A 26,369-nucleotide genomic window follows, 5' to 3' on the forward strand; every position below is an offset into this window, starting at 1 on the left:
GGTTTTAAACGCTGCCTGTTTTTGACTTCATGCCTTTGCCCCAATAAACCTGGTGCATATGGATCATTAATCTCTGTCTCCGAGTCCCTCGTTACAGAAGGCCTTGCCATCTATCATGGATCCAGCCAAGGTGCACACCCTCCAAATAGCTGTAACCTCCCAAGGCCAACTACTCAGAGAAAACAAACAGCAGATTCAACAAACAGCTGGGATCAGTGAGCAACCACCACAGTGTGTACCTCTCACACTTCCTAATAAATATGATGGAGTTCCAGGAAATTGCAATCAGGTGCTAACTCACCTGCAGAGTGCTTATGTGGGTGACTGCTACATTCAACCCCACACTGCAGAATCAAATCTAGCAAGCTTTCAGGCAAGAGTTCTGCAAAGTCCCTGCACGTGTCGTTTCAGGCGCGGCTGGAAACTTCCTTGTCAATACTATAGCTGATATGCTGAATATCACTCTGATTCTCCTATGAGGCCCACTGAGTATAAAAGAACGGCAACCCACTAAGAGGAGGGAAAGAAAATAAACACACCATCCCTCTCCAGAGGCCTCTTGCATGGAAAGACCCTTTCATTCATGATAACCAAATCACCATACAATCCTTTCATCACTTACATGGACAACATCCTGATCTATTCCCAAACCAAAAGAGAACACATCTCCCAGGTATGTGTGGTGTTGCAAAAGTTTTTAAAGAATAATCTGTATGTCAAGCTGGAAAATGCAAATTTCACTAGAAGTTTATTAAGTTTCTAGGCTACATTTTGGACCAAAGATGAGTGGAGATCAGAGTAAAGTGGAAACAGTAACCTCCTGGCCCCAACTCAAAACTGTCAAGGAAATGTAAAGATTCCTGGGGTTTGCAAACTTTTACTGAAGGTTCATTCAGGGCTTCAGCACTGTGGCAGCCACACTAATATCCCTCCTCAAAAGAAAGCCCAAGATTATCAATTGGAACCCTGAAGCCCTGGATGCATTTGATACCTTGAAATGATGTTTCAATTTTCATCATAACTGATCACAAGAACTTTGAATATGTTAAGGCAGCAAAAAATCACACCAAGCCAGGTGGGCACTATTCTTCACCCATTTTAACTTTGAGCTCATCTGTCAACTGGGTTTTAAGAATGGTAAGTTCGACAGCCTCTCAGGAATTCATGAGAATTCATGCACTGTATCTAGCCCTAAAACCATCCTTTTCAAATCTTGCTTTGCAGCTCTGGTGCAGTGGGAAGTCATGGAGGAAATCTTTCAAGCTCAGCAAGATGATCGTATACCTCCACAGTGCCCTGATACCCATGTCTATGTACCCCTGTCCGTGCAAGAGGAAGTGATGTGCTGGGTTCACATGTCCCGTAGTTCAGGACACCCGGGCATCAAAAGGACTCAGAGACTAGTAGAGAACAAGTTCTGGTGGGAAACCTTATGACAAGATGTTGAAAGGTATGTTAATGTTTGCTCTGTCTGTGCCCAAAGCCAAAACTTACGACAGTTCCGGGCCTCCTGCACACCTCTCCCCATTCCACAACATCCTTGGTCACGCATCAAATTGATTTTATCACTGATCTGCCTTATTCACAGGGTCACACCACCATACTGACCATCATCGACCACTTCTCCAAGGCCTGCAACCTCATCCCACTAATCGTGTTTTACAATTCACCGCGTGGGTATGGCAAGGCTTTTGCAAGTCTCAATATCAGTGAGGCTCTGTAACATCTATCCTGGACTTTCCCACTCCAGACCACCAGAGGGCACCCTCCCCTTAATACTAAACAAACTTCTTCTGTGGAATTTCCCTGAGCATTTGTCATGCTCACTGAACATAAAAACTTAGGAAATTTGTCAGATCAGCCAAGAGCTTGAACCCTTGCCACATTTTTGGATTGTGTTTTGGACTGTGTGTGTTCACTGATCTTTGGTACTTGACCTGGAATGATTCTGGCCTTGCCATTTGTCCAGATACACCTTTGCACATGCATCCATATAACCTGTTTGAGAGCCCTTAGTCACAGATGTAGCTAGGTCTGCCTGGTCTGGATTTCAAAAAACAGACCCTTTTTAATCCATGTATCAAGTATAAAAATATATTTTAAAAAATAGTGTTGCCAAACTTTGGCTACATTAAACACAATCATCAAACTTTTTAACTTTGCTATAACAGGAGAAGACCACATAAGGTTCCACTCCTGTCAGCCAAGAACAAGAATCTGAGGCTACACTGAGCACAGACAACCCTAAACTGGAAAAAAAAAATAGGCGACATTTTTAACTGTGCTCACTCTAGCCTCAGTATTGTTCTTGGCTGATAGGAGTGAAACTCGATGTGGTCTTCTGCTGTTGTGCACCTATAGACTGAACTGTTTTGTGTGTCTCCCAGGAGATCAGCTGTTTCTCAAATACCGAACAGTGATACAGATACTGAACAGATTTGAACAGTAACTGAAGCTCTTGTCCTGTATCTGCATGATTTTATGCTTTGATTGGATAATTGCAAAAATTAGTAGGTGTACAGGTGCTATTCCTATTAAAGTGGCAGGTGAGTGTAATTGATTTGTTGCTTACAACTGCAGAAATGATGTTGCAGTTTGTCTTTTAGTCAACAGGTGGCAATAAAAGTTCCTGATAAATCAACAACACTGGCCCAAACTACCTGAAAGGGTTTCTAGCATTGTGGCACAGTCTTGGACAGTAACGTTTCTCCTAATCTAACAAATTAAATCAAAAATGGGTCCCAAATTATCTGATAAGTTCATTTGCGTATATTAGAGTTTAAGAACTCCAGACTAGAACTGAGATAAGGCAAAATGCGCAATAAGACCAGTGAGTGGCTCAGTGATGCTACTGCCATTGAGAAATTTTAATATAGAATCAAGCCAATTCAATGTCTAAATATGTTGGGTGAAAGTATCATTGATCAGGAGAACCAGCCCTAATCCTAGATGAAGATCTAACACCAGTTTTTAGTCCCCATAGTACTCTTGTAGGCATGACTATGATATGCATACTTGGGGTAGAATAGTATGAAAAATGTAGAGTATGATGGTTTGAGGGTTTTTGAGGGTTTTTGGTACATCACAATATCACTGAAATTCAATTCCATATAACACCCAGCAGTGTAAAAGTATAAAAGTACTTGGTTTTGGAAACTGTTGGAATATTTTAAAGACAGATTTATTAAGGAGAAACAATATAAAAATATTTCCCTCTGATGATCTTTAAAAAGTAGGCTGATCTATTTCAAATATATTTTAGAATCATGGTTAGGGGGTCCCAATGGATCATTTCTTTCAGCTTTTCTTTCTTTCTTTCTTTCTTTCTTTCTTTCATAAAAAGATTAAAATTAAAAATTGAAAAAATTAAAAATTACAAAGATTAAAACAATTATTTTTCCTGCTAGTTGGTTGACTTTGGATGTTTAGTATTCTAGTACTTCAATATGCCAAATGTTAGAATGCATAGAATTTGTTAATGTAACAGTTTGGACAAAATCCACGTATGAAATTTTTTTTTTCTTCACAACAACTATAACCAATTAGCCAAGACATGTGCGTATCTGACCTTAAATTCTTTATTTTTGAACTGGAGGTACAAGTATAATAACAAGTAAAATTGTGTTCAGTTTTTAGTAGGGTCACCCAGATTTCATGATGTGTTATAGGACACAGAATGACTTTATGTGATCTATAAACATGATCAACATTTATGTGCGAAGCTGAACACTGTAATGTTTTAGGGCAGCCATCTTGGAGAACTGGAGTTCTTTTATTCCTTAACACAATTTAGTAGCTGCTTAGCACTAATGAAATCCTAAATAATTAAATGCTGGGTGCCAAGATGTCTTGTCTGATTGACTACATATAGGTTAAGGGAAACATTGTGTAAATTTTCTGAGTATTACACATAATGTATTGTGAGAATTTGTCTGTTTTATCACTGAGAAAGGCCTGCAAACAGCAAGCTGGTTTTCAATGCAAAATTGTTGCAAAATTATTGCCTTGCCAGAACAACTTAGACCAATATGAATTCTGCTCCAAGCTGCTTGGTGCTGGTGAGCGCTGGTAATGATGGTTTTGCTGGTTGCTTGCTGGCAACCCACATAAATGATGGTTGTCCTGTCAATGAGCAGCTATGATGGTCTAAGCTGTTTATTGATGTGATTATTGATTGAGCATGACATGTAATAAAATAAAGAACAAATTCTTCTATGAAGTTTTATATCCAACACTATCAGGTCTTCACAAAAAAGAGAACCATGGATTTACCATGGTTATATAACCATGGTCAGCATAGGTTTTTCAGATGGAAGAAATCCTAGGTGTTAAAACTATTGTTTCACCATGGTTACTATAAGATAACTATGGTTTGCAAACCATGGTAAAACAGTGGTAATGAAACAGAGCTTTAAAGACAAAGCAAAGTTTGATATTGACAGATCAATAATACCTCTGGAAGAAGCCAATACCTCAAGATAGATCATACTTCAGGTAAAGTCAAATACCTGACACTCAGCCTTGGTTCAGTATATTATAGAATATACTGCAGTATGTGCAGTACAGTGCAGTACAAGATAAGATACAATAAATACAAGATACAGGACAATAAATACATGCTGTGCATGTAGCCATGGAACAATAAGTACAACACAATAAATACAACACAACAGCTTAACAGTGTGGAATATATTGTACATACAGTAAACAGCGACACAGTGAGTGGAATGGTGTGTGTTGAGTCCAAATTTAACATTGCGTGATTGTTATGAGTAAGTTGTCTGTTGTGCTGTTCCTGAATGTAAAGTAATACTGGTATAGGTGTTCAGTGCATAATGATATTCCTGAGTAACACATGATCTATGAACATGGAATGATAATGAATAAGATATGATGTGAATATGATATGATATTTCCACAGGATAGAGTGACTAGACAGTTTGCTATTGAGGGCCCTGACAGGACTCCTATGATATTCTGTCTTCACTATCTGCTGCAGGGTCTTGCGATCTGATACACTGCTGTTCCCATACTATACTCTCAACAACATCTCTGTAGAATGTGGTGAGCATGGGGAGGGGGAGTCTAGCTCTCCTCTCTCTGTTCAGGAAGTGGAGATGCTGTTGGGCTTTTTTGTCTAGGGACGTGGTGTTGTGAGACTAGGTAAATTCATAAGACGTGCACTCTTGGAAAGTTTCAGTTTGTCACCGTCTCCATAGGGGAGCCATGGATGAGCAGTGTGAAGTGATACACACATGTTTTCTTAAAGTCTACAATCATCTCTATCATCATACCAACATTAAGAGCCAGAATACTGAACTGACATAAGCTCCTCCATTCTGTTTGCTGTCTCATCATCATTGCTGATGAGTCCCACTATTGTGGTATCATCCTCAAATATGATTATGCAATTTTAGCTGTGCTTTGCAGTGCAGTCATCAGTGTGAACAGCAATGGGCTGAAAACACAGACCTGGGTTGTTGCTGGCCAGTCTGATGGTGCTGAAGGTGTTTCATCCAATCTGAACAGTCTGTGGTTGTCCAGTCAGGAAGTCCAGGCTGCAGTTGCAGACAGAGGGAGTGAAGCCAAGTAGGTTCACCTTTGTGACCAATTTCTGTGGGATTCTGTGTATTGTATTGAATGCTCAGCTGAAATCAATGCACGGAATTCTTAAATATGTTCCTTTCTTGTCAAGATTTGACAGGACTAAGTGAAGGGCTGTAGCCATGGCATCATCAGTGGACCAATTTGAGTGATATGTAAAGTGTAGTTTGAAGTGAGGCTTTTTGTTGTCTCCCATTACCACTTTGCCACTCTGATCATGTGAGGCAGGTTAGTCTTCGCCTTACTGAGTGCTGCCATATTACCTGATTTGAAGGCAGCATCATAGGCACTAAGCAATGAAACATCGGCCATAAAACATGATTTACACTAGCCAAGAACAGATGATGTACACCGATCAGCCATAACATTAAAACCACCTGCCTAATATTTTGTAGATCCCCCTTGTGCCACCAAAACAGCTCTGACCCATCGTGGCATGGACTCCACAAGACTTCTGAAGGTGTGCTGTGGTAGCTGGTACCAAGACGTTAGCAGCAGATCCTTTAAGTCCTGTAAGTTGCGAGGTGTGGCCTCCATGGATTGGACTTCTTTGTTCAGCGCCCATGTCCTTGTCACCGGTTTACGGGTTGTCCTTCCTTGGACCACTTTTGGTAGGCACTAACACCTGCATACTGGGAACACCCCACAAGACCTTTGCCGTTTTGCAGATGCTCTGACCCACAATTTGGCCCTTGTCAAAGTCGCTCAGATAATTATGCTTGCCCATTTTTCCTGCTTCCAACTTTGAGAACTGACTGTTCTCTTGCTGCCTAACATACCCCAACCCCTTGACAGGTGCCATTGTAACGAGATAATCAGTGGTATTCACTTCACCTCTCAGTGGTTGGAATGTTATGGCTAATCGGTTTATATGCTTCAATGTTAGTGGTATTACCATAGGTAACTGCTTCTTTGAAGACAAACCAGTTTGTCAAAGCAGTGCTGCAGTGATTTCTTGTAGATTTCTCCTAGTGATTCTTTTGTAATAGCATATTTTGATAATAGCATATATTGATAAGCAGTGATTTACAACCATTCTTTGTTTTACAGTATGTAGCCTATGATACAACAGTATAGCCTAACAGCAGCTCGCTCCATCAGCAACAGCATCCCTGTGCACACGCCAGCCCTTTCTATATTTCAAGGAGAAATCTGAAACAGGTCTGGCATTTCCCAACCAACTACGAGCCAAATAACGACATGTATCTTATGTGCATTCATTTTGCTCATGACACAACACATTGCGATTCCAAATGTGGCAGCAGAAAACAATAATATTGACCCCATAGCAGGTTTTCCTGAAATTGGGGCAACAGATTGCACACAGGTAGCCTTTAGATCACTCTTTAAAGGTGAGTTGTTAACCATATTACCGATTTGGGAGCTTTTCTTAATTTAAATATGTGTGGCCATGCACAAGCAGAACGATGCTTTAGAATGTGTAAGATTTATCAACATCCATTGCATACAACTGTGCCTACCTTTGAGTGATAAATGACAACAGGAGTCCTACGCACTCTCTGATCAGTGAGTCCCCTGGACCCTTAACACCACCTGTTTATCCAAGATAGATCTTGACATCCTGCAGAGGATGAGGAGAGCAAAACTCCCTCTCTTCCATCCTTTCCACTTTCTACAGGGGGGACAATGGAATGTGTCCTGACCAGCTGTCTCACTGCCTGTTACGGGCCCTGCACCATCTCAGACCACAAGACCCTACAGCAGCTTGTCAAGACAACTGAGAAGATCATCAGAGTCTCTCTACCCACTATTGCCAGCTCCCAGCTAGCCATCTGATGGATTTTTTACCTTCCTACCATCTGGCAGAAAGTACCAGAGCATCTGTGCCACCACATCATACACTGCAATGGCTTCTTCCCTGAGGCAGAGTACTCAACAAACTGCTGCTCCCGAAAACCCACCTTAGAATAACCTGAACACCTGAAATTTAAAACCTTTGCATTATCTCATAGACTATATTATGTCCTCTGTGACAATGCTATCATGCTGGGGGAAAAGGCTTTAGTTAAGCACTGTGAGATGTGTGATCACGCATTCTGTACAATGGTGGTCACTATGCTACAGATCTGCTGTGAATTCTAGTATGAAAATGATAGAATGAAAATGTTGAGCAATAGTGTACTATACAGGCCAAATGAAACAAGGTTACAGGCCAGATTTGGCTCACTGGCCTTGTGTTTGACACATGTTCTCTAAATACTAACTGGCTAATTAGCCACTATTTTTTCCAATTTCAATTACATCAACAAACAGAAGCAAAAAAGCAGGCAATTTTACTAAATTCAATTAATTAGCATTATTTTCCTACCATTGTTTTCGGTCCACTTCTCCTCTTCTGCTTTTACTTTTTGCGTTTTTCCGCCTTGGATAGATATGAAGACCACTTGATCCCCGCTTATTCATGATCTTTTGATGTTAGTTACCTATTCTTTATGCCACAAGGGGCACTGCATGATACATAAACCTCTTCACCAAATGATAGTAAAGTGTGCTTTTTTGCATATCTGTTTTAAAAATTGTGGTCCAGGGACTAAGCAACCACTTAGTTAAAGATAACCTGCGCCTTGTTAAAGATAGAGGTCACAGGAGAATGGCCAAAATGGTTCTAGCTGACTGGAAGACTATAGTAACTCAAATAACGGCTCTTTAGAACTATGGTGAGCATCTCAGAATGCACAGTTTTATCTAATTTTATAGTGGGGTTCCTAATAATTTCGCTGGTGAGTGTATCTCAGAGGAAAAGCATGAGTGTTCTTGGCTGATTGTGAAGTTTAGGCCTATCTTCTGTCACAGCTAGCTAACTAGTTACTGACTATCAATATCAGCTACCACTTTCAGTTTACATTAGGTTATAGCTGCTAGCTATATAGCGTTAGGCTATATAAGGGTTTGTCAGCAATTATTGCTTATGAAATAGCTTCATCTTGAAAAATATTCACTGATTTTCAGAATGAGTTGTTACAAAAATATGTTAACTTTATTAATAATAAATAAATAATTTGTCTAATAATGTCAATTATGCAGCCAGTTGTGGTTTTATTTGCTAGATAGTAATATTGCAGTTAATATAGCATGAGATAACAATAGCTACATGATCAGACTGAACTGCACTTTAAGCTACTTTAAAATGTCTTTTATTTGGTTTCATTTTGCATCATCCTCTTGGAGGGCTTTTCTTCTTTCTGCCCTTTCCCATGTTCATTTTTCAGTGCATCTATATTGTTTTCTATTTCACATTGCTTACAGAAGCTGGACAGACATGAGATGAATGATGACCAATAGTGTTGCAAAACTGGACAGTTTATTAACCAATCATGTTTGACTATATGGAGCAAAATGTCTGCAGGATGGCCAATCTGGGACTGGTTCTATGTACCGTGCTACTGTATTGTGTGTCACACTATGGCCCTGGTGAAACAACATTTCATTCCAAACAAGTTATATGGAAGAATGACAAAAAGCAGTCGAGGCTCGTCCACAGGAGCAGGTGTATTCTGTATACTGTACTGTAGTATATACACCATATACAGTATATCAGCCATTCAACAAATGTTAATCTTAAAAGTCCATACATTTTTAATTCCATTGAAATACTAATTAACTAAATTAAGTAATCATTGATTTTTTTTTTTAAAAATGTTGCTGTTTAACAAATATAAGCCAATGTTCCATTCATTTTCTTGCCTTTCTAGGTCACTACCCCATTCAATGCCATAGAGTTACTATTGCATCTAGTGGTAAAAAATGGGAACTACAACAATTGCTAATAGAGGCCCATTGGGGTTTGAATCATACTGCCCCATGTTTAGGAGAGGAGCAGTGGGCAGGACAGTTAATGACAGGTTTGCCAAATTGGGCTAGTTTACGACTGCTCTGTGGCTGCCAAGATCTTGTTTTTTAGTAACTACTTTAATGAATTTCGGCAAGGAAAGTCAAAGTGTAAGTGCAAACAGTATGTCTATGATATATGGAATCATTTCCTTTGAAAGATATATTGCAAAGATTGGAACAGGGAAATGGGGAAATTTTGGATTGGATAATGTCTGTGCATTAAAAGTGCTTGTGTAACATGGTGACCTTGTTTCCTACACAAAAACTGAGAAAAAGAAGAATAATGTGTCACACTTTTCCAATGCCTGAATTATTTGGGTTAGTTTCAGGTCTTTTGTATAGTTTTTGAGAAGTAGTTGGGATGGAAATTTTGCTGGAACCTGGCAACCCTAGTCAGTGGTGATGGGAACACGCTGTATCAAGCAACCGAACAAATAAACATCTAAAAACACTCAAAAGGAGCTGCTTGACTGTAGGCTGAATGACTGTATGTTATTGATTCTATTACATCTAAAAATTCTCTAAATAGTAGCCTATGGCATAAGTCAAGTGTGATTGTCAACCATCTTTTCTGCCTTCAAATATTTTATATCACTGGGACTGTTTCTTGCTATAAGTGGTGAAGTGGTCACTTAGGGCCCCTGAGCGATCAGGGGGTCCAACGATTTTTAAAACAGATACGCAAAAAAGCGCAGTTTACTATCATTTGGTGAAGAGGGTTATGTATCCTGTAGTTACAGGGCCCCCCCTTGTGGTTTGAAAATAATAGGTAACATCAGAAATTCAAGAAGAAGCAGTGATCATGAAGTATTTACATCTATCTGGGGTGGAAAAACTCAATGAACCAAAAACAACGATAGGACATTATTGCTAATTAACTGGATTTAGTCAATTTGTCCACTTTCTTTTTAACTTTTGCTTGTTGATGTGATTGAAATGAAAAAAATATTGGCTAACTAGCTAGCTAGTATCTAGAGCAAACACAAGGTCTGCAGTCCAAATCTGGCCTGCAGGAACTTGGGAAAAATTATACTGAAACAGCCCATAGTACACTACTGTTCAACATTTTCACACTCTCAAGAATTCACAGCAAACCCATAGCATAGCGACTGCCATTTTTTGTACATGGGCTCACATCTCACACTGCTTAACTCAAACCAACAAGCGGCAGCTTTTTTTCCCCATGCGAAGGGGAACTGTAAACTGCTGTATATATGTGCAGTCACAATTTTTTCCTGATCTATACAATTAAATTGATAAGTGTGACATGCTCATGGATGTCAGACAGCAGTAGGAACAGTGATGACACAATTTAAAAAAAAAAATTACAAGGGGAAAATTACAACTTATAAAGCTTGATCTACTTTTCTTTTGCAGTAAACTCCAGCTACAGGGGCTCTTACCTCCATATTTGTGGTAGCTCAGTGGTTAGATGTTAGACCACTGGTTGGAAGGTCATTTGTTCAAATCCCAGCACCCCAAGGCTGCCACTGTTGGGCCCTTGAGCAAGGCCCTTAACCCTCAACTGCTCAGTTGTATAAATGAGATAAATGTAAGTCACTCTGGATAAGGGTGTCTGCCAAATTCCATAAATGTAAATATTTTGGTGCTTATAGTGTAGCTATCTGGCTAGTAGCTTTCAAACAGGAAAAAAAAAAAAAAAACATCATCCCAACTGGCTAATCCTGGTTCTCATTACAGCATATGGTATCCAATAAAATGTGATTAAACAAAGGCATGCATTCTTAAAAAAAAAAAACAACTTTTATTACAACCAGTATAATAAGTGTTTTCACCTAATAATGCATACACTTTAATAGTTTCAGTTAGCTCTTCTTGTTCATAGAAACATCCTATTCTAATTTCAGAGCCTAGGCTATTGGTGTTATTTGATAGAACATGTTAAACAAGTTTAAAAACTTGTAGACTTTGATTACTTCTCACAAAAATGCTGATGTGGCCCAGGCAGAATCTGACACCTTGATTTAGTATCTTGTTTAGTTGTTTTTATTTTATTGTTTATTAAACTGTTTTTCCCTCATCCAAGATAATGAAGTATTAATTCTGTTCATTCTTGCATGTAAAATAATATGTTTAATATTTAGTTAATCATCTTAAAGCATTATTATTTAAAAACTACTTTCAAATAGCAGTATTGGGGCTTTTAAAATTTTCCTCAACGTGATTGGTTTTATATAGAAAGTCTGTCAGATTAGTTAGATTAACGACTGCAGCAGGAATCTGAGTTGAACAAAAACTCTCTCTTTGCAAGTCTTTATGGTATTGAGGTGAGATTATCCTCAGCAGCAGGAAATTAGTCATAAGCAAAGCAAAGCATAAGTAGAGCATTAGGATGAATCAGACTGGTTAAGGGGAGCCACAGCAGGAGACAGGTGTCAGGCTCTGTTGTATATCGTGATCAGAGTACAAGATGTTACTATGATCTAGATACCTGGTTTGGTATGCACTTTAATAACTAACTTGCTTAAGGCTCTTGATGCTGTTTACCACACAGCAGTGGTCTGTTATCTTTTGGACCTTGGAGTAAGGCCAGGTGTGATTCCATGGATTTGCAGCTTTATGACTATACTCCATCAGAAGGTGCATTACCTGGGATGCTTCTTTGACTGGCAATAACCTTCTTGTGGATCAGCCTATTATCCTATTATCCTATCCTAAATCCTATTATCTTTTAGTACTTATCAATAGTACCCTGTGGGGTAAACCAGAATAACCAGAATGTGAGCAAAAAAAAATCAGTTAAATTCAACAAAGTGTAAAGTCCTGCATACAACACACTCCTAGCCTTTACCAATAATCGAAACACATTGGAAACCTGTAATTCAACAAAAGTCTTGGGTATCACTATACAAGATTATCTGTACTGGGGCAGGCAAGTGGAACAAATTATGTCTTCAGACAATAAAAAAACTGTTTATCCTGTGGTACCTTAAGAAATTTAGAGTTATTATCCTTTTACACAAGCTGTGTGTGACTTGTCCTGGAATATGCAGCTCCTACCTAGCACAGGTCAGTCCAAGGATCAAGTTAAATCATTAGAACAACTTCAGAAACATGTCTGCCAAGTCATTCTCAGCCCAGGGTACACAACCTATTTAGAAGGACTGAAGATTATCCAGCTTTCTCATGCTTACAGAGAAAAAAGTGCCTGATTTTCACACGGAAATGGTTTAATTCCTGATTCAAGAATTGGCTGGCCCCGCTTACACAACAAACACACACACACACACACACACACATTTTATATATATATATATAAACAAATTAGTAAGACAGAGATACAAGAGATTACCCTGTGTAATCCATGCAGACTCTTGAATGAGAATATTAATGTCAGTTTTTAATGATTTTGTATGTATGTACATTTGTATGTACATTTTAGGGTCTCTGTTTGGGATTTAGTTCTTTTCTAAATTTAATGATCAGATTTCTCACCTTGGTATAGGGAGGAAACCTGAACCACTTGCTCCTGTCGTGTCAAACAGATTTCCCCATAATGACATTTACATAAAAACACATTAATTATTCAGATAGTTATTATGCGTAGAGACAGTAAAGGACACCCAGCAGAGGTGACGCAACCCTGCAGACGTCTCCACAGCTCTTTAATACATTTCCAACAATCACTGTAAAAATGGTGTGTCACAATCCAGATAAAGACTAAAGGATTCTGGAATGTTCTGGAGATTTTAAACAAGCTTATGACCTTGTTTAATCTAATGTCCTTTAACTGTCGCCAGACCAGCGCCTCATATAAAGACATAACAACGCTAATTAAAATAAAATCCCGCTTTATTTTCCGGTTAGTGGTCTCCAAGCGCACATAAAGCTATGACGTGGAAGGTAAACAACGAGAACCCGGAAATGCACAGAAGCGCTTCTGCCGCGTGCTCCCCGCTTTGAGAAGCCCTCATTTCCTGACAGTTACAGAGTCTCTGGCTTCCTCGCGCTTTTGGCAAACACTATTTTCGTTTGAATTTTTCGTCTCTCCCCTTTTTTCCATTGGCATTTTCCGTTCCGCCTGATTTGACGTAGTCGTAGTTGCTCAAGTATTTTATCGAAGTGAAGTCCAATGTAGGCGTCGTTCAGCTTTCGCCTATTACACGCAGTACGAGCTCAGCGGTGTGTGTGTGTGTGTGTGTGTGTGTGTACGCGCGCGCGCGCGTGTATGTGTGTGTAAGGAGGCGGCATGGAGGTTTTGTGGCTCCTGCCGCTGCTCGTCGTGCCTGTCCTGTTTTGGACCAGCACCACGTTCGTTTTCTATTTCAAAAAATGTTTCTACGTGGCTTATATGATGCTGTTGGCCATGATCGCTATTCCCATTTGTATCCTGAAAAGCGGCGGACGGGACGTCGAGAATATGCGGTGAGTAATCCGCGGAGCTGGTACGACATTGCACCGCGCCGCTAGCCAACTGTGCTAAACGTTAAGCGTCAAAAGCAGGCTGGATTTCAGTGTCACAGAGATGGATTAGGAAGATTACGCAGTGTGGAGTTATTTCTTGCTAAACCAGCTAATTTATCTGTATATTATAGGAAGCACTAAGAAGTGGTATTAACCAGCCATAACGGGGTTAATTTATTGTGGCTAATATGGCAGTTGCAGATGATTTCGTGTCTCTCGTATGCCTTGTGAATGGATGAATGGACTATTGTATTGCCTGAGATCTCGGCTTGTAGAGCCAGATGTTCCCTGGCTGCACGAGCCGAGCCCAACCTGTTTGCTAGTTATGCTAAGCTAGGTTCTCAGTCATGGCCTCCGGACTCACATTCCCAGTGTACTGTGTTTTTTTTTTTTTCTTTTTCTTTTTCTTTTTCTTCATTTACCTGTCAGTTAGGTCTTAACACTGCCATGTGGCAAAACAGAACATCCAGTTAGGCCTAAGGTTAAGTTCTTAACGTACTAAAAGTGATGGGGCTAACAATGTTGTTGCCATATTTGCTAAGAAAAGAAGCTGTGCTTTTTTGTTGTGTTGTTAATTTCAGCGGTTTTTAAACTGTAAAATAATCAATTGTGGGGTGAAATGAAATACATTTGCAGTTTTTTTTTCGACCAGAAATATCAGTAGAAACCTTCTATGGCTTGGCAGGTAGTTGTGTCAGTTTAACATCAACTGATGCTCAACTGGTGTTCAGTGAATTTGAGCAGGGCTGATAAGAGGTCAGATCAGACACAGCTGCTGGGGCCACTGCCATGCACACAGCAGATCGATGCTCGCCTGGACAGCCACGTTGACTCAGACAGCTCAGCTGATCCTGATTCTGGACCTGCATTTCACTGGGTCTTGTGAAATCGTACTTCTGAGTTGTCGTAAGAGCAGTGTTGTTGGGTAACTGTGAGAGATATGGGCCCCGAGCTATTGAATGAGGCTCATGATTTTGTTTGCTAGTTATGTATGTAACTGTTGTTTTATGCAGTGTTGCAAACTCTTCTGAGAAGTTGCTAAAGCATGCTCAAAAAGTCACTAATTTGCATATTCATTTGTCTATCATGATCACTGGCATATCAAGTTACAGATTAGGGTACATGATGTTATGTTTTCACTTAGAATATAATAAAATAGTATAGAATATAGTTTTATCTGAATAGAAAATAATAGATAATAATTTATTTTATTATAATTTTATTACTTTAGTTATGGCGCCACAAACTAACTTTAACGCATTTACAAAATACTAGCTATACTTTACATCAAGAACGCAGGCAAAAAGTACCAGTGACGGTGAGTAGTAATGAAACGATACTTGCTTTCATTACTATCTCCAAGAAAACAGTTTATAACGAAGAATGAAGAAGTCCAAGGGTGGGGCAAAATCAGTGATTGATGTCAAGCGCAACGTAGTCAGGCATTACACACTGATAGTGAGTCAAGAGATTCTGCTCTCTCAACTGGTTTATCAGCAGCTGTGATGTGAGCTGGAGAGCCGTATTGGGTTCAATACTGTCATTAACGTGTGCAGCATTACCTGTTGCTTCATCTCTATCTAAAGGGATTGTGAAGGAGCTGCCTTCTCATCTGTATACTCTGCCTCAAACACACAAGGTTCCAGTGCTTCAACTTCCATGCAAGTACTGCCATCCTTGATCAAAGCCATTGTGAGTGTCATCTCATAGATCACTAACTAGCTGACTTGGTTGTCAACCACTCACCACACCATCCATAACTTGCTGCAAGTGTGATATATTACTGAGTTGCATACATTTTTATTTAAATAATATAAGCATATGTCATGTTTCAGGATTGGCTTTTTCTTTAAGATTAAAGCATCCAGGAAACACTCTTGATCAGACAGCAGATCAACAAAGCTGAAGCAAGGTACAATAATGACATTCACTGCCCAGCTAGAAAATGTTATTCATTCAGGTCAGAAAGATATTGCAGATCATCTGAAAGATAACAGGAAGGGATATTCTGCCCTTTAGCATTGTCGAAGGGGGCGGCTTTAAAAAAAAAAAAAAAAAAAAAAAAACAGCAATGAATTATGTTGAGCTAGTGTATGAAGTCTGTGCCCCCAAAAAAAAAACGTTTAATGAAGACGGTAGAGTCTGCATATGTGGATAGAACTACAGCAACAAAAATAAATATGACATTCAGTAAAGCTTTTGCTATGCATTTAATATTTCTGTTTAGTTTTTCCTTTATATTATGTGTAAATGATTCTGCCACTCTAAAGATGTTTATATCATGCTCTACTAGCGGTTAACTGAATATCCATTTGTTAAAATTAGGCAGAAGGCACATGCCTAGTAATTACACTTGCCATTTGCTATTTCCCTGACTTTCAAGCAGATTCACAGCAGGGTGAAAATGGTTTCCACATTAGTTTGTTTGCTAAACTGCAGACTGCATAGTATGTTATCTTAGGGTGTGACTGATGAAAATCATGATAGTAGAATTTAAGCGACTGAAAATTGCTGGATATAATTTTATATAGTCAGATATTAAACAGACACAGATTTTGTTGTGCAGGGCTTTACTCTTATAACTATTAATTTCTCAAAACCCGAAAAACAAATTTTCGTAGAATCAGTATTGTATAGAATTAATAATAATTCAAACTAATTTAAATAAATCTTGTCACAAAGATAGATTTTGCTTAATTTTACTTTCCCTTTTTACTTGTTGGTTACACACTCATGAATGACATGAGAGAGAAAGGGAGCGTGTGCAGAGATTCTCACAAGTAGTTGTTTGCCTGGTTTATATATGGTGTAATGTTGGCCTGGGTGATAGGGTGATGTAATCGGATATTGGCGATGATTGACGTGGCCCGATACTGATGTTTGGCAGGTGATAATCGCCCTCACTCCAGAACAGCTGGATACACTGATTTGGGATTGATGAAGGCTGGTTTGTTTGTTTCAGCCAGGGACAATATCATATGAGTTTCGTGAACAGCTCAAGCGGGGAGAAAATGCAAGAAATGGCAACAGATTGAGGGTCTAAACTGGATCAGGGTGGAAAGCGGGTGATGAGCTCGTGTGGAATTCTCATTATTAGCAGCTGGAGGTGAAAATTGCTTGTGTTTCTGGTGTGATAACCATAGTAACAGCAATGTTGTCTAATCTAATGTTGTCATCTAATGTCTTCCTGGCAGTGCTGAAAGGCACTTATCTATAAAACTTGATTTGTCTCCTGTTAGCAACTAATAGTTTGTGACCTCATACAACACAAATGCCTTGTTTGTCCAAATTACCTTTGATATTGGTAAAACCTTATTTTATGCAGCTTTCCTTAACTCACATGTGTCAAACTCAATTCTCCATTTCATTTGACCTACAACTGCCTGTAGTGCCTATTTAGAATTTACAGCAGACCTTCAGCGTAGCGGCTGCCCATGTTCTACATCCACCATTGTACAGCACTCATGCGCTCACATCTCACAGGGCTGAAATGTTGATTAAAATCAACACCTATCTGAGGCATGTGATGCAAGTCAGACCTGCATCTGAAAACAATTCAGAAATGCATCAGATGTTGGTCTTTAGTGTGATTCAGTGATTGACTCCAAATCCTGAAATGTATCAACCGGCGTAGACACCTACAAATATATTGAAAAAGAAAAGTTTTTGGAGTGCGATGACGAGAGATGGAAGACTAAAAACATGTATATTTTTGGCATAGAAGCCTATGTGAGTTCTTAGATCTCTTTATTAACACTATATATTTTTGATTTGTAAACAGATACACTATGTAGACAAAAGTCTGTGGACACCTGACCACATATATTTGTGCTTATTGAAAATTCCATTCCAGATTTAGTCCCCCTTTGCTGTTATAATAACCTCCACTCTTCCTGGGAATGCTTTGGGGATTTCAAGTACAAGAACAGTAATGATGTCAGGCGCTGATGTCTTGTGAGAAGGCCTGGGGTGCAGTCGGAATTCCAGTTCATCCCAAAGGTGTTCAGTGGGGTTGAGGTCAGGGCTCTGTGCACATGAGTTCTTCCACACCGACCTTGACAAATCATGTCTTCATGGACCTCCCTTTGTGCACAGAACCTGAACATGTGTGCTTTTCAAGTTTGTGACAACCATTTGGGGAAGACCCACATATGGGTTTGAATTCAAAAAAGTTAGAACAAAACATCATACAGAGTGATCCTAAAGTGAATCACTTCAGTGAATCACATTCCATTAAAGCAAAAGAAAACTTAATGTGACTGTAGAACTGACTTAATCTAGTCTCAAATTCTTCATAGCGTGGATTCCACAAGATGTTGGAAATATTTCTTTGAGATTCTGTGCCTGGTTACATGAAAACCCTTAAGTGGATTGACTTAAGTGTATCCCTGAGAGGAAGAAAATCCCTGAGGCAAAGGATTTCTTTAAGAGCGTTGCAACAAACATCTTAACTGTCCTCCTTACCTGAGTATTTATATTATATTTATATTATGTCCCGTAATATTTTTTAGGGTGAATTGGTTAAGGACTTTGTAGCAACGCATAACTGAACTTAAGGGAACACTTAAGGGGAAATACTTGACAGTCTTAAGGTTCTTAAAGTGGAGCCTTCGGTTTTTTCTTGCAACCAATGTTTCACGAAGGGTATCCTTAACCTTATAACCTAGGGTTTTCTTAACTTAAGGGGTTTGTTGCAATTGGACACAAGTCCATAGTGACATGATTGCATCACTCAATTCCTGCAGTACACTTTCATGCTGCGAATCTCCCGTTCTACCACATCCCAAAGGTGTTCTATTGGATTTAGATCCGGTGACTGGGAAGGCCACTGAAGAACATTGAACTCATGGTCATGTTCATGAAACCAGTCTAAGATGACTTTTGCTTTGTGACATGGTGCATTGTCATTCTGGAAGTAGCCATTAGAAGATTTGTAAAGATTTGTAAGTCTGATGCTCTGGGCAATGTTCTGATGGGAAACCTTGGGTCCTGGCATTCATGTGGATCTTTCTTTGACATGTATCACCTACCTAAACATTGTTGCAGACCAAGTACTCTCCTTCATGGCAACGATATTCCCTAATGGCAGTGGCCGCGTCAGCGCGATAATGCGCCCTGACACACTACAAAAATTGTTCAGGAATGGTTTGAGCAACATGACAGAGAGTCCAAGGTGTTCACTTTGTCTCCAAATTCCTCAAATCTCAATCCAATCGAGCATCTGTGGGATGTGCTGGACAAACAGGTCTGATCCATGGAGGCACCACCTCACAATTTACAGAACTTAAAGGATCTGCTGCTAACGTCTTGGCGCCAGATACCACAGTGCACTTTCAGAGGTCTTGTCGAGTCCATGCCTCGATGGCGGCACAAGGGGGACTTACACAATATTAGGCAAGTGGTCTTAAGGTTATGGCTGATCGGTGTATGTGTGTGTATGTATATATTGTTCTAACTCCTCAATTCCTAAAGCCTCTGCCTATTATTCGGCTAATTAGATTAAAGCATATTATTCAATAACTACTATGCATTATTCAGTAGGGTATTGAAATGTCACCTCTCTGGACTCATTCAGCACATGCAAGGCATGATTCAAGTGGATCTGTGGTATATTGCAAAACAAAACACAGTTTGATGATCATCAGTAAAGAGTTTGTGAGAAGTAGCACAAGAGTTAAGAGAAGTTTCCTCCTTTCTTTCTTCTCTTATACACATCTTAACAGAGTGTGGAGAAAGACAAACCAGAAGGAAATTTCTATGAGGCAAAGACTGTCTTAGCACAGTGGAGAACTGATCTTGATGAAGCCCTTGGCTGAGAATTGCAACAGTAGTTCACGCAAAGAACGATATGTGTAATTCTGGCCGAGTTACGCCAGAGAAATGCTGTTCAGAGATGAATGTGATCAACTGTCCATTGTTGGTAGCAGTTGTGTGTCTAGTAGTAACCTGTACATGCTAGCTTTCTTTGAGCTTAAAGGTGCATTAGGTAAGTGTTTTTCAAGATTAGGTCCTTTTTTTTTTTCTTTTTTTCTTTTTTTTTTAAATTAGGGAAGTGGTAGCTCAGTGGACATTGGACTAGTGATCAGATGATTGTGAGTTCAAATCCCAGCACTGCCAAGCTGCCACTGCTGGGCCCTTGAGCAAGGCCCTTAACCCTTCACTGCTCAGTTGTGTAAATGAGATAAATATAAGTCACTCTGTAAGTTGTTCAGGAAGCTCTGGGCTGTTAATAAAATGACTTACAGGATGCTTTCCAGATGGATTTTCTCAGCCATGTAATACACTTTTGCTGAGGCCATGGCTGAAACAATTGTTTTGCATCAAATTCTACATAATTTCCAGATTATTTGTACAAGTAGAAAATTTTGAATATCTACTATTGTACCTTTTATTGCACCTTGCACTATTGACTTGTAGTTAAAAACCTTTAATAAACATGTACATTTTAATCTGAGCTTAACTGCCTGTCCTTTTTTTTCTACCTTTTTCACTGTCAGAGTGATAGGTCAGGCTGACCTCTGTTGCTGTGTTCTTTGCACAGAAGTGTGTGTTTGCCTGGGTGTCTGTGTGTGTGTCTGTGTATGTGTGTGCGTGCATGAGAGTGTGTGTGAGAGGGAACAGCAAACAGGTCAAGGTCAGTCTCATTCACTCTGTTTGTGTAAAACCCTATGTGTCTGTGGTCACGTCCATCTTTGTTTTTATATATTCATTCTAAATACTGGCACGGCTGTATGAATGCCTAGACCTATACTGAAACTATAGTACGCTACATAGGGTGTGAAAGCCAGTATTCATACTATAAGTAGTGCGCTCCGCAAAAACACTCAGGACTGCAGTCTTGCTGTGTCCTCCCACTTTCCTCGAAGCCTGCATTGGAGCAGTAGAGAGAGTGTACAGGGCTACAGTATGGTCACATCTCAGAACAGCACATGATTTAACCTAAATTGATCTGATTTAAAATGAAAGGGAATTACAAATTCATGCAATTTGAATAGTGCTATAATTAGGAAAAGAAAATACACTATATGGCCAAAAGTTTGTTAACACCTGACCATCACGCCCATATGTGGTTCTTCCCCAAACTGCTGCCACAAAGTTAGGAAGTACACAATTGAATAGGATGTCTTTGTATGCTGTAGCATTACAATTTTCCTTCAAGGGGCCCAAACATGTTCCCGCATGACTGTGCCCCTGTGCACAGAACGAGGTCCATGAAGACATAGTGTGCCAAGGTAGGAGTGGCAGAACTTGAGTGAACAGCACAGAACCCTGACCTCAACCCCACTGAACACCTTTGGGATGAACTGGAATGCTGACTGTGCCCCAGGCGTCCTCGCTCAGCCCAACCTGACCAATGATGTTGTGGTTGAATGGGCAAATCCCCACAGCTACACTCCAGAATCTAGCAGAACACCTTCCCAGAAGAGTGGAGTTTATTATAACTGCAAAGGGGAACTAAATCTGGAATGGGATGTTCAGAAAGCACGTATGGGTGTGATGTCTACAGACTTTTGGCCATATAGTGTACTATGCCCAATGGCTAACCCTAACTGGCTACTTAAAACTATGATAACGTTTAATATCAAATCTAGCTAATGGAAATGGACAACATATTCGACACTAATATAAACTACCATTATATAAATAAAAAAATAATACATGGGCAAGAAAATGCGTTAGAGTAGCAGCATTATCTTAACACAGCAATATCCCAGTAATCCATGAAGATCAGTTAAAAAGAGTGGTGTGTTTATCGCTCTGTTTATACAGAGCAGAGCCTGCAGCTGCTTCCGTGTTTGGACAATTGAAAGGTCAGCACCCACTGAGGGACAAAATCCCCCAATCTTGTCACAAATTGGGGCAGAGAGACAGATTCAGCCACACAGAATTCTCAACCTGTAGAGGGTGCACAAGCCATGATTTGATTGATTGCTAAAAATACTTTTATTAACAATATACAGCAATAATGCTGTGTATGAATGTGTTTATAGTTTAAAAAAAAAAAAAATTTTTGTTCGACATTTCTAAAATTTTAAAATTTTGGCTTCAGCTTTAATTAGTTATGTATTGGATTGACGCTTTAATTAGTTATGTATTGAATGGTGCGCTAGCATAGTTAATGTGCTTTAGGGTTATTATGGTGTCATAGTTAGACAGAGTATAGTGATGTGATCATGTTCTTTACTCCATTGGTTCTTAGCCCTTTTGTGTCCAGAAATTTCACAACCCTCGATATCATACTGCTGCAACCTCTTGTTTCTTAATGCAGAGGAGGTAGACTGCATGTAATCTGCTACTGTTAGAAATGTGTCTCATTGTTACCTCTGCTGCCACTCCTAGAATGTTCGTAATTTATCATACATGATATCAACACACACAGTCACCATTGCTGGCCAGACCTAAACAAAACATCTATCCCTTTCGGCCAAGCAGTGCAGCACACTTTTCTTTCACTTGGCATGCCACCTTTCCTCGCAGCCAGTATCACTTTCAGCTTTAAATGGCAACATGATAAATATTCCCATTCTGCTGTTAGCTAGTTGTGCTCTCAGAGTCACATAGCTCTCTGTAGTGCTTGATGTGTTTCTGAAACCTGCGTTCTCTACTAGTGAATGTGAACTTCCCAATCACCGTGATCACAGATAGAGTTTTCTGTGTGTGTGTTTTGCTGCTTTTCCTGAATTAATACGCTAGCAGTTTTTTTTCCTCAGAGGAAGGAGTGTGGGCTTGATTAAGTTTGAATTTAAGTTTAAATTTAGTTGTTTCACTTCACGTAATATAAGTAATATTTATGACGAATAACCTGCTTTATTTGCAGTCTGTTGACTGTATTGTTCAATACACACACACATCGAATCAAGAGCCTTGTGTTGAATAATACAATACATTACACCCCTATCACACTGATGTCTTTCAACGTACTTGCACTTTATATAAATATGTTCCCTAGGGGGCAGAAAATAAACTAAATGAAAGTTTGTCTATTAATTGCAGAAACATTGAGATGAGGAATAAAATACTTTGATAATACTGAGGATGACACAGTACTTATTTCAGTGCTTTAAATCACCAATAACTGTGCTGTTAGATATTAAAAGTAACCAGATATGGGACAGTTTTGAGGGTTTTCAGATGTTCTCCAAAGAAAAAGACAAGCGTGTATAAAAATGTTAATGTTATTGATCTGACACATTCTCAGTTCTTACATTGCTAATATGAATTATTCGAGTTTGCAATTAAGCTCTGCCTACTGCGTACCGCCTTTGAAATGCACAGTTTTTCCACTAACAACTACCTCAACAATTAAGCTAGTTCACTAACTGAAACCCTATTTTTTAGTTTTAGTTTTAGTAACAGTTATGTTAGTCTATAGAAATAAAGTATAGTTATGTGTGAACATGCATTTCATGCCCACTCTGACAAGCAGAACTGCAGGTTGACTCGTCTCTCTTTCTCCCTTATTGCTGTACATCAGCACTTTCCACATGCTTTGTGCTCTATATAGCACGGCATAGGATTGATGCCAGGTTTGCAGACAGATTAAAGAATTATATTGGAGGGAAAATCAGTTTTTACTGCACTGTATTGCTGTGCAGAACCGCAAGAGATGGCCGGCAATTTGTGAAGGAAGGCTGGTTTTGAAATCTCTCTGAAGGTAAGCCCTGCTGTAGTATTCCTGAAATGGGAAGCAAAACTTTAATGAATGGTGCGAAATGGTGCGAAAAAAAAAACATTGAGTGAACGACAGTTCTGTGGGTGGAAACACCTTGTTGATGAGAGGAAAATGGCCCAATTGTTTCAAGCTGCTAGGAAGGCAATAGTTAACTCTTTATAACTGTGGTGATCAAAAAAGCATCTCAGCATGCACAAAACATTGAACCTTAGAGTGGATGGGCTATAACAGCAGAAGATCACATTGGGTTCCACTCCTGTCAGCTAAGAACAGATCTGAGGCTATCATGGGCACAGGCTCACAGAAACTGGGCATCTGATGATTTGAAAAAAAAAATCACCTGGTCTTTTTCCAGTCTTCAGCTGTCCAATTTTGTTTGGTCTGTGCTCATGATAGCCTCAGATTCTTGTTCTTGGCTGACAAGAACCTGATGTGGTCTTCTGCTGATGTAGCCCATCCACCTCAAGGTCTGATGTGAGGTGCTTTTCCGCTCACCACTGTTGTAAAGCCTGCTTGCGTTACTATAGTCTTCCTGTCAATCCAGACTGGTCATTCTCCTCTGGTCTCTCTTATCTATAAGGTGTTTCAGCCTGCAGACCCTCTGTTCACAAGATGTTTTTTGTTTTTCACGCCATTCTGTGTAAACTCTAGAGATCACTGTGTGTAAAAATCCCAGGAGATCAGTTTCTGAAATACTCAAACCAGCCCATCTGGCACCAGCAACCAAGCCACGGTTAATGTCACAGAGATCACACTTTTTCCCCATTCTGTTGTTTGATGTGAACATTAACTGAAGCTCATGACCTGTATCTGCATGACTTTATGCATTGTGCTGCTGCCACATGACTGGCTGATTGGATAACTGCGTAAATGAGCAGTTATCCAATCAGCCAATCATGTGGCAGTAGCACAATGCACAGTTATTAAAGTGACTGGTGAGTGTATATTTATTCTGGGTAAATACTTTGCTCTTAAATACTTTGCTTGTTAGCTTGTCTGCATACCCTCTTTGTATTGTGATGCAGATACACAGACATGCTTCTAGATTAGGTGAAGATCTGCAGTAGTCATTTTACTAGGACAGCTTTATACATTTTTGGCATTAGATTATGGACTTCAGAAAAAAGGTCAATTCCCAAGCCCCAAATCTGAGCAACTAGAGTACACAGCGGCAAGCGAGAGTCAACATGTAAACCCCGTGGCAGCTTGTGACCATATGTTTTAGTGGGTCAGCATGACACTAATGAAGACATAGGCTCAAACAAGATTAAGTTGAGAAGCTATCACATTTGACTTATGCTGTAAGCTACAATCTTGTAAATTTCTAGAGTAACCCCATAATTTTGGTACATTGGTAGTTAAGAGTTGACAGCATGCGGTCATTCATTATATCGGTCTAATTTCAAGCAGTTTAAGATGTGCTTTCATTCAACTGGGTTCGATACAGCAGGTGTGTTTTTTGTCGTAGTTGTGAGGCATGCACAGAAGAGGTAATGTCATTAATCAGGAAAATTTCAAGCCCAACAGCGTCTCTTAAACCACGCAAAAGACCTGAAAGTGGAGGGACAGGAAAAGGCCAGACAAGGGCACTGTGGTGTATGTGCATTTCTAACATTTCTGGACATTTCCACACTATACCTTTCCCTCTTACAATCTTATGCCATATGAACAGCCATAACATTAAAACCACCTGCCTAATATTATTTAGGTCCCCCTTGTGCCTCCAAGGCATGGACTCCACAAGGCGTCTTAAGGTGTGCTGTCATATCTGGTACTAAGTCGTTAAGTTGTTAGGTGGGGCCTCCGTGGATTGGAATTGTTTGTCCAGCACATCCTACAGATGCTCGATCGGATTGAGATCTGTGGAATTTGGAGGCCAAGTGAACACCTTGAACTCTTTGTCATGTTCCTCAAACCATTCCTGAACAATTTTCGCAGTGTGGCAGGGCACATTATCCTGCTGAAAGAGGCCACTGTCATTAGGGTATACCGTTGCCATGAAGGAGTGTACTTAGTCTGCAGCAATGTTTAGATAGGTGGCATGTGTCAAAGTAACATCCACTTGTCAGGACCCAAGGTTTCCCAGCAGAACATTGCCAAAAGCATCACACTGCCTCTGCTGGCTTGCCTTCACCCCAAAGTGCATCCTGGTGCCATCTGTTCCCCAGGCGTACATGCACCCAGGTGTCTACATGATGTAAAAGAAAACATGATTCATCAGACCAGGCCACCTTCTTCCATTGCTCCATGGTCCAGTTCTGATGCCCACGTGCCCATTGTAGGCAATGGACAGGGGTCAGCATGGGCACTCTGACCAGTCTGCGGCTACGCAACCCCATACTCAGCAAGCTGCAATGCACTGTTTGTTCTGACACCTTCATATCATAGCTAGCATTAACCTTTTCAGCAATTTCTGCTACAGTAGCTCTTCTGTGGGATCAGACAAGACGGGCTAGCCTTCGCTCCCAATGCACATCAATGAGCTTTGGGCGCCTATGACCCTGTTGCAGGTTGACCCTGTTGCCAGTCTTTCCTTGGACCACTTTTGGTAGGTACTAACCACTGCATACCGGGAACACCCCACGAGACCTGCCGTTTTGGAGATGCTCTGACCCAGACGTCTAGCCATCACAGTTTGGCCCTTGTTAAAATCACTCAGATCCTTACACTTGCCCATTTTCCTGTTTCAGACTTTGAGAACTGACTGTTCTCTTGCTGCCTAATATATCCCACCCCTTGACAGGTGCCATTGTAATGAGATAATCAGTGTTATTCACTTCACCTGTCAGTGGTTTTAATGTTATGGCTGATCAGT

General features: G+C 39.9%; 1 protein-coding gene across 1 annotated transcript in view; it reads left to right on the forward strand.

Annotated features, from left to right (window-relative positions):
- The first annotated feature begins 13,333 nt into the window (after nucleotides 1-13,333).
- Nucleotides 13,334-26,369, forward strand: part of agpat2 (1-acylglycerol-3-phosphate O-acyltransferase 2 (lysophosphatidic acid acyltransferase, beta)) — a 29,128-nt gene continuing 16,092 nt past the window's right edge. Inside the window, exon 1 of the mRNA XM_026929340.3 lies at nucleotides 13,334-13,842. Within this exon, the coding sequence (XP_026785141.1) occupies nucleotides 13,667-13,842 (176 nt within the window). The 5' untranslated portion in view covers nucleotides 13,334-13,666. The remainder of the gene's footprint in view (nucleotides 13,843-26,369) is intronic.

Source organism: Pangasianodon hypophthalmus, chromosome 15 (assembly GCF_027358585.1).
Source record: "Pangasianodon hypophthalmus isolate fPanHyp1 chromosome 15, fPanHyp1.pri, whole genome shotgun sequence".
NCBI lineage: Eukaryota > Metazoa > Chordata > Actinopteri > Siluriformes > Pangasiidae > Pangasianodon > Pangasianodon hypophthalmus.